The following is a 12948-nucleotide window of genomic DNA, read 5'->3' as shown; positions in this document are numbered from 1 at the left end:
GGGGGCGAGTCCATCGAGAAGATGACCACCGTAGACTTCCTCACAACGAGGTACCACATTTATCGACCCTGGAAGACCGATAGGCTGAGTCAACCCAATCCCGGATTTGCACTCAAAAACCTTCAGATTGTGAGCCTCTAGCTCTGCCCCTGAGCCACCTGTCTTCTGTAGCGAGTAGGAATAGTAATACTGTGTATCTTTCCAAGCACCTGCATATGCATTTGGCCACTACACATTCCTGGGAACCATATTTAATGTGCCTATTGACAGACAGGCTCAGCTCACTGTCAGTGTTTCGGAGGAACCCACACAGGCCCCTAATGCTTTTTTTCCCCCCCACCACCAAAACAAAGGTCTCACCCAGCGAGCCCCTGCACCTGCGCTGGCTCCGCTCGGGCCGAAGCCCCTATCCTGCGAAGGCGACGTTCACAGCGAGGTTATCTCGCCGGCAGCGACGTTTAATTTTGCGCATAGTTTCCGAACAGCCAACGGCATTCGAGAGAGTGGGTTTTTCGGAGTGATTTTTCTGCAAAGCCGAACTGATCATGAAAAGTAACGTGCACAATGCTCCTAGAGAAGAGACGGTATTTCTTTTTTTAAATAGAGCGTACTACTTTTCCAGGATACATGGATAAGAAACGTCATTGCCAAGAAAAAAGTAGGAATTAGAGAAGCACGGATAGATCCACGCTTTGAGTTTCACTGAGCGACAGAAAGAGCAGCACATGCATTCGAAACGTTAAAGGCAACACAGTCAAACTGTTAAAAGCAAGTGGGCTTGAACATCCATGATCTATCCACTGCTGCATGAAGGCATCCCCTAGATGCGACGGTCAACCTTACTCCGGCACGCAAGGTGGTTTCATCGCTCCATCTCCGTGTTAGACGTCCTCTCGCGTGTGCTCCCGTTTGTGCCTGTTAGTGCATCATTAGTCTCGACCACAGTCATCATCCCTTCCAGATAATCGTTAACATTGATTCCGAAGCCTCACGGTTCCTGCATATCATTGAGAATTGCGTGTCCAAGAAGCCATGGTTTTGAGCCCCGTGTTGTTCACATGTATGTGTGTTGGACTTCTTTCGCACCGTACGTAGCCAACATGACCCCATTCCAGCTACTAGAAGCCGCGACATTCACTGCAATATTTATATTTAGAAGATAATAATTGGTGCTTAAATTGAGGCCCTGAATTCCGATAGTGTATGGAATCACGGGGAGGCGGGCAGCAAGCCATTGCACCCTAATAAGTTCAACATACAAACACACATAATGCTAAGCCAAGCAATTTAACTGTCCTATCACTTGACTTGCTCAGTTCTGCAGGACTAAAGGTTTGAAATCAGACACACATAACTGCAAACGTATATACAATGTATAAACTGCTGAAGTGTGGATTGTGGAGTGGGAGGAGATAACTGGTTTCTTGCGGGGGGTCCAGAGACCTTAGAAAGAATTCTAATATTTGTCTATAAACGGGTTCCCAATGGGGTGAGGTGCAGCAACGCAGCAGCGCAGCACAATCTCCCCATTTTCTTGATCATCATCATCATCATCATTTTTTTTTAACCATGAAAGTTTTGAGACGTAAAGAAAAAAAAAACCTCACCTGACACGAGGTGGCCAGGTGGCCGAGAGGTCAGATACGCTGAGTCGGCACCGCTGAGAACCTGTGGTCGATTATCTGGGGCAGCCGCCAGTAATTAGATCGGTTTGTCAAGCGTAGCAGGTTGACGTTTTCAGCCCGGTCACCAATAATAACTGCAAAAAAAACAATCTCCCCCGCCCCCCACTCTCCCACCCCAAAAGGTATATGACAAATACGTTTTTAACTTAATTTGGCTATATTTTAGCTCTAAGAATTAAACTATTGCTTGTACTCTCATGCAATTAACACCGATACGTTGTGATCCAACCTACTAAGTTTTAAGTTAACCAATATATGGGTGTGTACATAAAAAAAAACCCCACACACTTGGGAGTTTTTTTTCAGAAGCTGTTTGGTGAACATCTCTTGCACAGCCATTCACGGACTCATGGGATTGGGCAGCTTCGTGAGATTTCCAAATGGATTCTTTGTTTCTGGTCATGATGCCGGAGAGAACGTTCCCTGGGAATAACGTTTGGCAGAAGACCGACGATTATTATTATTATTGCCGCCTGAGTTTTCGCGGACGTGCCACAAGGCTCTCCCAATTGCGTTTCCCGGTTGTGCCGCGCCGTCTGTCATTCAAACACGACGCCCGACGTTTCGCTCCACGTTCCCGGGAAGCTCCTTCAGGGACTGAACGACCGGCACGCCGAACACCCAGCAGCACAACGCAAAACCGGGCCAGAGAGCTCGGACCTTGTGTGTAGTATTCGTAAAATACCCGACAAACAGGCATTATTAGAGTCGTGTTCAAACCATTTGGCACGGCAGATGTGTGCTGAAATGTTCGGTACGAAGTGCAGCCTTGGGGATTGTGGGAAACCCGATACCTCGAGCCAACCACCTTTTTTTCCTTCTTGCCACAGCTTAGTGACATCTATGCAAAATCGTCGGGAATTAAGCAACATAATTGGTTAGCCGCACCATATCAATCTTATTACTCGAGTGTGATCTAATGAGTTATGCTAATGGTTTTGTCCCAAGGTGACTGTGTTATGCAGTTAAGTTTTTTTTATTAAACTAATTGGACTGCCCGAGACATATTTACTGCTGCTAAACAAACACGCGACACTCAAATGTGTCTTGGGCAACAGTATGAAATATCGCGTTGTCACATTGTCATTACTATCGCATTACTGTTACTTCTACGGTGCATTTCTCACACATGTAGACCAGAGAATCGCCACCATAATAGTGCCCACGTGTACGTGCATTCTGGATGTGAAGCTTTCGTGACTGCAAGGATTCATACTCTTAGGTTTTTTCGGTAAAGTCACGTAGGTAAAACGTAAATAATAAAAGTAAAAGTAATAGAAATAATATTAGAAATAAAATTATAAATCACGACTTTTCGGAGGCAACACAAGTCTCCGTCATCAGGTGGGACCGTCACAGCTAGATTTACCGTATCAAGTGCGTCGTGATTTATAATTTTATTTCTATCATTATTTCTATTATTTTTACTTTTATTATTTATTTTTACCTACGTGACTTTACCGAAAAAACCTAAGAGTATGTACTGCATTGATTTTAACGTCCAGGTTGATCCATGAAATATACCAAAATTATCTGCTATTGTTAGGGGGGGGGAGGCATTACACAGAAATAATTTCACTTGGAAAGCCTCGACTGCATGTCTTCCCAACCAATCTCAATGCGTTAATTTAAACCTCGTAACACATGTGTTCGATACGGGGAGGGGGGCATTGCCTTCACAGTACAGGGCTGAATTTAATTAAGCCAACCCAGGTCCACAACTTGAGAGATCGGTCACGCAACCCGTTGCCCTGCAACTGCATCATCGCTTCCAAGCAACCGGTTGCGAGAGGTTGCGCATGCGGGGACAGACTGTACTTTCCTCTCACCTCCGATGAGTGCGGTTGGCGACGTACGGTGCGAGAGAAGTTCAACATATGTACCATACATGCATTTTTTAAACCTGAGTGGGGAATTTGTGGGTGTGGATCAGCGTACATTCAACTGAAAACAATTATTTTTGACGGCTAACGTTTTGTTTGTTTGTTTTCTGTCTCCACAGTGAGCATGGCATGAACATCTACGAAGAAAAATGGAGTTATAACATCACTATGAAAACAAAAAACAAACAAAAAAAAGTCTTCTCTTTGTCATGATAAATGTACAACTTCCAAAGAAATTATTTGCACTTTTGTAATGCGTAGTTTTGGTTCCTAAAACCCTTGCCAGACCCCTAAGAATGTCCCTGTTATGCTGCCAAATCTAGTTTTCTAAGTTAAATTCAGCCAAGAGTGTAGACTACTGCGGCCTACCGTACTGCCATACGTCTGTGATACGTTATGTTTTCCGTCATTATTTTTGTTATTGTTTTTTTGTATTTTTTGTATCGTATCTTTATTGCCGGTTTTTCATTTTTATTTTACATTCACATACAATGTATGTGATGGCCTTGAAACTTTTCTTCTGAGTTCTGTTCTTTTTTGGAGTGTATACACTAGTTGTTTTTCACAAGTTGTGTTTGTGTTTGAAGGATCTAAGCTGTGTAAATCTTCTTGGTTCATAAAGGGGCTTTTTTATCAATTAACATAAAAACAAATAAAAACATAAAAACCTACTTTGTCGTACTTTTCCTTTATTTTTTTGGCCAATCTTTTTCCTCCTTTTTTTTGCCGAAATGTTGAATCGTTTTCACAAGTTTGGACGTACGGAGCTGCCTTGGTGTAACGGTTATTGCGCGGGGCCCTGCAAGCCCAGAGGTGGTCAGTTCAATTTGCCTCGATGCCATATCCTGGTGTTGCAGTTGAAACAACGGGGTGGAGGTTTCTTACATCTCCCGCGCTGCTTACCACCCAGCAGAATAAATGGGTTCACCAGAGTTCGCCGATCAGCACGTCGTGTGCGGTGATGCAAAGTGTGGGTACTCTTCTTCCGAATCCTCTCTAGCCGGTGTGGAAGAGTAGACCAAATACCCTCCCGTGTAGAGGCCATTCTTCCAGCGAGTGGGGTGAGCAAGCAATTCCAGGGCCGTGCATGTCATTTTTTTTTTTATTTTTACCCAGACACACTGCCACTCGAATTTACAAGTATGTAACGCAATTCTCTCCCAGCGTTTGCTTAAATGTTCAACGGCTCGCACAAGCTCTGGGATAAGCATTTTAAAGTAAAAAAAGAGCGACCTTAAAACGCATTTCGTTTCTTACATGCAGTGGGGGTTCCGTGTTTATTCTTTGAGTTCACCAGAACCGGGCAATGAAAGTCGTGAAATATGGCCCAGGCTACTTAATACACTTTCCAGCAAGCGTCAAGTGTAAGTGTTTCATATGCTTGGTCGTCCGTAAACTGGGGGCTGTTAGTTATGGTCGAGAAGGGCCGAATAAATCAAATGATACGCTACCCTTGCCTCGTGGCTAATAGAATCAAACCCATTCATGGCCTGGGTATTGACACGCTTGCTTCAAGGCTATATTGGAACACAGCAGGCATTTCAGCTAAAAAATAAAGTATTTAAAAAAAAGAAATGTTTCTCAAAATTCACCGTACCCAAAACCATTTAAATCTTGAAACAAACTTTTCTTCCAACATTATTTGTAATTTTATTCTGAAAATCAGAGTAAAAATTAGTCGTAAGTTATTTCTTTCTCAAAATCGCATTGACATCGTACTCATCTATTTCTAGCCCTGAGCTTGTAGTGGAAGTTCCACATTCCTATGCTGGATATTATACATTCTCTTCATAAGTTTCCCACTCCGCGGTTCTTATTTGTTCGAACACGGTGGGATAATTGGCTGTAAACCCATGATGTATACACTTATTTTAGAAGTTGCAGCCCACTGCTGGCCGGATGATGGCATCCCCACATCTTGGTGGTCGAGGGGGTTGTTTGTCCATACTTCCCCATGATGGTCAGTGCGGATGGGTGAAGGTGGGCGGGCAGGACCATTTCAGACATCACTCGCCACTGATGTTCGTCACGGCCAGGAGCCAAACTCAGGTCGCGGGGTCACATCGCAGTGCCACCACCTCCCCACCCCCCCCCCCCTTATTTTATTGTCCATTAAATAAAAAAAGGATTATTTTAATAGAAAAGTGGGTCACTTGCGATGCAATGTGTGGTCATTTTTGGCGGCTCATTATTTCATGCACAAGGCTTGGCCCTGTGAGATGTTTGCTGGTGATTGCAACATCACGACAATCCAGCTATGAGTCAGCTACATCTGCTATAAGCTTTGGAGCGCTGCAAGCACGGCAAAGGCATGCACGGGCTGCCCATGAACTAGCTCCTCGACGCATGAACACAAAAAGAGAACTTTAGACGAAACCGTTTGGCAAGGGGAAGGGGACGAAGTAAAATATGTTGCACGCCGCACATTTGCAAGCAATTCTTTGCACCAATCCCGACATCTGTTAATTGTGTTTTTAAGGAATACAGGCATGCAGCATTTATATGGGTAATGTCGTACGAATGACCCTGTGCAATTTAGAGAGCATATTCCCCACTGTTTTATAAAATTACACCAACTTTCCAAACTCGCCAAGTCAAACACAAATTTGAATCCATAGGTTCTTTAACTCGTGGGGTTATTATGCGTAAATTTTGGTTCATTTTCCATGCTTGTCCCCACAGAAAACTATAAAGGCTGGAAATAATGAACGAAACAATGATTCAAAGAAACACCACGGATAATCACTGATTAAATCGTTTACAAACTACTCCGTTAGTCTTAATGTGATTTTTTATTGTGCATCCATCGCACAAACGATCCGCTATGATTCACAAATAAAGTAACAACATTGGTAAATAGAACAATTGCTCCGCATCTCGGACAAGAATTAGTCGGGTGGTGTACACCTTTAATCCAGCACTGCGGAGGCAGCGAGGGTTGGCGGATCGCACCAGCGCTGTGAAACTCCCTTCCCGTGGGCATCGAGATGCCACATGCCCTGGCTCGCCAAGAGCAACTCTTCCATCTGTGTGGGATTGAATGTTTGCACCCATTGCACGCACAAGTTTACTCAGGGCGCTACGGTTTTCTCCCACACGTGAACACCCATAAAGTGATGAAACATCTTGATATATGGAGGACCGCAGAGCTCAAGCAATTACGGCGCCAGGTCACAACCCTGACCGGCTTTCTTCATTTCTCTGTGGTGCCTCTTCGCCCCTCTGAGTCGTTCCCTCTCTTTGCGAGTCAGCGAAAACTGTACACGTTACAATATTATATTGTTATTATTATTGCTATTATTGTACGTGTGTGTGTGTGTGCGCTTGTATGGAAGAGGTAAGGTCCTTGCAAACAATTTGAATGTTAAAGTTTCATGAAACTGAAAATTATTTGCTTGGAGAAACAGCAACAATAATAATAAAACTAATTTTAAAGCATGAAAACAAATACCAAGGTTGTGAAATTTAAATAAAAACTGGTTTTCCAAAATAATCCAAAAGGGATTTTCTTTGGCAAAACAGACTTAAAGAAAAAAACGTCAAGCATTTTGTTTAAATGTCCTCTATTTATTTAGCAAAAAGAAGAAGAAAAAAGGTCACTGGAGCCAAGCCCAAGTGGAGAAAAATGTAATGTTTAAGTTGTTTTGTTAATTACAATCACTTTGAGATATGTTGAAGCGTACATTTCAATTTACACTGGCGTAATTGGTGTGATTAAAGAGGAGGTGTGGTAAAACGAATAAAAAAATTGAATTAGGTTTTTAGATAAAAAAAAAAATCCACTTAAAATATCTTGGCATCATTTAAACAGACACATTCAAAACTGACGAAAATAGCTTTGAGATTGTAACATTACGTAAACATTACAAATGCAAGCACGGTTGCCAAAACACTTTGTGTCATTGTCTTGTGTGCCAAGTGTGAGTGTGCGTGCAAATTGTGTGTTCATAGTTCGTGCGTGTGTAGTGGAGACGTGACATAATCGCTCGTGCTACAATCCCAGCCACACGAGTTTTGATTCCAAGCCATGCACAACACCAGTGGCAAATGGAATCTGAACCTATGCCTGGGCATCCCCCCAGGTCATCTCAGCCTTAAATTGAGCGACTGGGTTACAGCGTGCCAACATCAGGGCTAGAGAGACAAAGGTGGCCAGCTCGTGGTCCTGGTTACAGCACAGTACCCTCCTTAGTGCCACGCCAGCTATCCCGTGGCTAAATATCCTCGATTTAGATTTACAATCGTTGCTCTTCAAACAGAACCATACAATGAAGAAATAGAAGATGTGCCGTGCTGGCCTTAATAGGTGATCGCAAACAGCACTTTTTCCCAACAGTCTGCTTGGATAAACATTGGATCTTTCCCATTCGCGTGCATGAACGCCTACACGCGTGCGTGCGTGCGTGTGCATTAGCAATATATTAACATCGGTGTGGTGAACACTGTGTAAAATTTCCCCGAAAAAAAACTCATTACAGAATAACCAGTGAGCAGCAGTTACACCAATTAAAAGTATAATTTACATGGAGAATTAAAGAGCAACGCTGAAACATTCGCCACTACGCACGCGGCTGGTGCTAATAACTTCATAAACGAAGGGGGGCAGCAATCAATCCAATTACCGCCGCCAACTAAAAGGGGGAGTTGATTTTTTTTCTTCTAGAAGCGGTGAAATGTAAACACGAAAAAAAGTGTAATTATTGTCAAGCTTGGTCATTTTAACCCCACAGCCAGAGCTGCGCTAACAAGCATTCATTTCAAACATTTGCAAATCTCCCCCCTTCCACCTTCCTCACTACTCCATCACCACTGCACCCCCACTTCTCTACCCCCCGCCCCCCAATAAAAATAACAGAAAAACCTCCCTTTAAACATGCCCCAGAGAGGTGGTGTTGGCAGGAGTCCCAGTTAAATATCACCGTGCTCAGAAGCGGGCTCTGCTCAGTTCGAAACAAATGCAGACTGTTCCAAGAGACTGCTTGGGTCTCAAATTAGCTGCATTAGTTTGATGTCAGAATGAGGTAAATATTTTTCCAAAAGCCCAAGCGGTCATTTTGGCACGTGAGGGTTTTTTTTTTAACGGAGACTTTGGCTTTGACTGAGTTTGCTTAAGCAACCGCACTGTCAACAAGCAAAACAAGCCCCACAAACTCAACCCTGTCGGTGTTTGATAGCGTGTGATGATTATCGCATCCTTGTGGTTAGCCGTGGTCAATCCGAGCCGTCACCATCTCTCACGATCTTCCGGTGTAATAATCCATCTAGCACTCCCAGCACAAGCTGCATTAATCGCTCCATCTCCCTCGGGGGATGTCCATCTCCTCGGTTTGGACGGAAGTAATTTTAAGGGACTTCAGATGTAGTTCTACGATATACACTCCCGTGGGCTGTTCTCTAATACGAAGGGTTGCACTGCACGGGGAGAGATAAAGATACATTATCTCAAAACTTAATGCATATAGCACTATTGGGATAAAGTTGGAGAATAAGATACAAAAAACATCAACGTACATGCTTAAAATGTTTTCGTTTCTAAACAATTTTTACTAGATTTGTTCATGACGAGCAGTAACGGTGATACTTTTGCATTACCTGTGCAAGAAGCCATCTTTGAGGGAAACGTAGATGACACAAGCTCACGGCTCTGAATGTGCAGATATTTGGACAATGGGTGTAAGCAATAATCTCAATGATTACCCAAATATGAACTATGAACCACCCCCCCGAGGGATATTTTCCACCTATAAGGGCATCAGGTGAGGAAAAAGGGCAGCAGCATTCAAAAAAAAGTTCAAGGCAGTCTCTGAATGTAAACCTTTTTGCTCGATTGTGGTGGCGCCGAGTGCGGCAGCGAGGAGATGCGATGCCCCTCGCTTAGGGCGCTCTCAAATGCGCTTCCGCGGCCGTCTGGAACGTTCTTCTTTCCGATGTTAGGGAAGCCACTGGAGCGACGCACTTAAAATCATCTAGATTGACGAAATAATTGAGTTAGAACTGTTTTCCGTGTGTGTTTGTTGGTTTGTTGTCCTTCCCCGGCACCTCGGATTAGCACGGTTAGCTACGTGCCGTGCGAAAAAAGTTCGACATACATACACACACACGTACATGCTGAGCAGTGTGAGGGAAGAAGCAGAGAGAGAGAGAGAAGCGTTGTGACCTGCGGTCGGCGCAGTATAGAGGAGACAAAACATCATTGTCGTAAGCCTACAGTAGTTATATCGCCATGGCTACGTGCCACGTGTTCCCTACTCCAGTCTAGCAGCGACCCAGAAATGAAATCCCATCAAGATTACACCGCTGCCTAGCGTTATATCGAAGCACCTTCGATTTGCACGGTTCAAACAGCGGTACATATTCACATCGTGCAAATGATCCTTATACTCTTAGGTTTTTCAATAAAGTCACGTAGGAAAAATAAATAAATAATTTTACTTGAGACAGTAAATCTAGCTGTGACGGTCTCACCTGATGACGGAGACTTGTGTTGCCTCCGAAAAGTCGTGATTTATTTATTTTATTTCTATTATAATTTCAATTCTATACTTTTTTTTATTTTTTACCTACGTGACTTTACCGAAAAACCTAAGAGTATTAATCCTTGCAGTCACGAAAGCTTCAAATCTAGAATGATCCTTATATTTTTTTTCTGGGACACTATTTTTTCCAGGGGTGTACTCAACTCCGCGACTGGGGTACCAATCAATCCGAAATCAGTGCCACTCCGCGATGTCGAAACGCAGCGAGGACGATTGCGCTGAAACCCTGAACGCTCGCACGCACAAGTTGAACGGGTGGGATCTTGGGGATCGGGAATCCGGGCCATGATCTGCCTTTCTCGGTGCTCTCGATGAGATCGAGGACTTCAAAAGGACTTTCGAATCCAACTTCATCGCGACTAGCTGGGAGAAGCACATCCTCGCCAAGCATTAGCATACAAAAATCCGTTATCGATAAATTCAACTTTGAATAATGCATCGTGTGCAGCTCGTCGAGATGAGTCGATTGCCGCATCGCCGACCATCAACAGACTAAAAATGACTGACTCACGGGGACATTATGCAAGAGCCGGGGTACTATGGATACCCCGGGGTACCGCCATAATGTTCAAATGTCTGTTAAGCCAAATTTAGTTGATTGGGGCAGCCCTGCAATATCCGACTCAAGCCACTGCTGGTAGAATAGCCCCGACTCGGGGAAGCTCCAGATAGCCCCTTTCGTGGCCGCGTCTAAAGGCAATGTCCAAACAACGAGTATTCGAATGTGCGTTCAGCAACACAAAGCACACACGGACAAAAACAACAATCCGATCATATTTGCCGTTATCAAAGTGGCGAAGTATGGTCAAGCAAACTCTCTGATTGACATGGCGTGGGGAAGCCTGCATAGAGCAGTGGATTGACAGAGGGTTGTAAATAAATTGACTGCCAGTTTTTACATGTACATTGTATCACGGAAATAATTCGCACGCACAGAATAACGATAAGAACGTAATGTTCATGTTCTGAATACATTTAATTTAACTGATTTTTGGGAGTAAATTATTAATAAATCTGCATCTTTGCGGCACGTAAATGTTCATCTTTAACACGCGCAACTTTGTGGAACTCCGAAATCCCCAACAACAACAACAACATTGGCCACTTACATCAATGTTGTTACAATAATTGTAACATTACAGTAGAGTTTGCTTGTTTAAGCAAATGTTCCCTGATAAATATTGGACTGAAGAGACAATTGGCTGCCTGATGGACTCAAACGCATTATTTATTTGTGCTGCGAAGACACAGCATTGAGTTCTGCTTCCATGTACAGTCGATTTTGTTTCTCTCCAGTATTTCGACAATGTATTTTATAGTTGCTTGTTGTCGTACAATAACTCAAAGAGTCTGTGTTTTTTTCAAATCCCCAATTACCCACGATAGGACACAGGACACAGCGACAGAACTGAAGATGCACTATTTCATCCCCCTGCGAGTAGTCCCAGGGAAAGAAAAAAAAACTGCCTCGTGAATGGGTGTCAAGATTAGTACACAAACGCCAGAGGGGTTTTCATTAAGGAATAAAACCATTGGCCCTCAAAGAAATAGGACTTAGCAACAGCTGCGCCAGGAGGCTGGAGTGTCACATACTCTAACGGCCCACAGGTGCCTAATCCCCTACGCAAACAGGCAAACAGGATACCCAACCTAATCCAAATTAATCTCCCTCCCTTTAAACGTCGCAGAAGCCCACAGAGGCGACACATCGCAAGCTGCGAAGAAAGCCCGTTCATTAACGTTCGGCAGGAGTCCTGAGAAAAGATGAATTATTTGTACAAGTGTAACCCTACGGGGAGCCCCCCCCCCGGCCCGTCGAGCCATACTTCACCACGCTGGTCACAGCGTGTTGGTGAACGTGGGCAGCGACCGGTGGTGGCAGTCTTAATGCAGTGCAACAGATTGATGCCGCTGCCTTGCCCTCTGCTGCCCACAGCGTGGCCATGGAGTAGCAGCCCACAGCCCCGCGTTTTGGGGGGCGGGGGGGGGGGTTGGCGTTGTGATCGCTCATCCAAGCAGCTATCCAGGGTCAGCTCATCAGCTTTACAGACTTAAGCAAATTTAAAAAAGTGCAGTGTTCGTGAAGCACTTTTAACTTCGTAGATGAGTCCCGGGGGGCGGGGGGGGGGGGCAAAGCCGATCCAGAGTCTGGTTAATATAACTCAGGAAGGCCAAAAGGCCGACAGAATAATGTATAATCTATTTTAATGTGGATATACGCGATGGGAGGTGGTTGATTTAATGTTATGTCTACAGAGATTGTAGTCTGTGAAACTTATGCTTACATTTTACAACCTACAGAAGTTTAATGACCCACATTAATATGTGTATTTTAACAGGTTATAAATATACTGAACATGTATAGGTAGACTGTGGAAAGGATGGGTATGGATAAAAAAGTAAATTTATGTTATGCATGCTTAGTCTTTTTCTAAAATGTATTCCAGTTATGCTATGATCATCAATCATCATAAGATGAAGACATGCCTCAAGTATGTGTAACTTTCACAAAGCGGTCCATCACCTCACAAGAGAGAACAGCTAGCGAAAGCAGCTCTCTCAGAACTATTTCTGAATTTCGTTTAAAGCGACCTCTTATCACACTTGGGGGTCGTGTACTTTCCCGTGCTCCCTGCGATAGATATATATTATTGAATGCTGGATTTTTTGGGGGGAGCAAATTGAGTGAAAGCCCAAACTGAATGTGACGGGGGTAGAGGGCTTCATGTGTGCAGTCACTGGTGACAGGGGTTGAGACCATCACCAACTCGATGCCCAGATGGCTGTCCACATTTAAACCCAGGCACTCAGCAAGTACTGGCTTCAATGCTCTGACTCTTGGTC

The 12948-nt window shown here is 44.0% G+C and overlaps 1 protein-coding gene across 3 annotated transcripts in view; it reads left to right on the top strand.

Moving 5' to 3' along the window:
• The window catches only part of SMOC1 (SPARC related modular calcium binding 1), a 54176-nt gene extending 49937 nt beyond the window's left edge, over window positions 1-4239 (top strand). For all 3 annotated transcript variants that reach the window (XM_078868414.1, XM_078868415.1, XM_078868413.1), the window contains one exon: window positions 3688-4239. In XM_078868414.1, coding sequence (XP_078724540.1) covers window positions 3688-3701 — 14 coding nt within the window. In that variant the 3' untranslated portion in view covers window positions 3702-4239. The remainder of the gene's footprint in view (window positions 1-3687) is intronic.
• Window positions 4240-12948: the final 8709 nt, after the last annotated feature.

This window comes from Lampetra fluviatilis, chromosome 25, assembly GCF_964198595.1.
Source record: "Lampetra fluviatilis chromosome 25, kcLamFluv1.1, whole genome shotgun sequence".
NCBI lineage: Eukaryota > Metazoa > Chordata > Hyperoartia > Petromyzontiformes > Petromyzontidae > Lampetra > Lampetra fluviatilis.
Note: the sequence above shows the minus strand (reverse complement) of the source record. Positions and strands in the feature narration are given on the sequence as shown.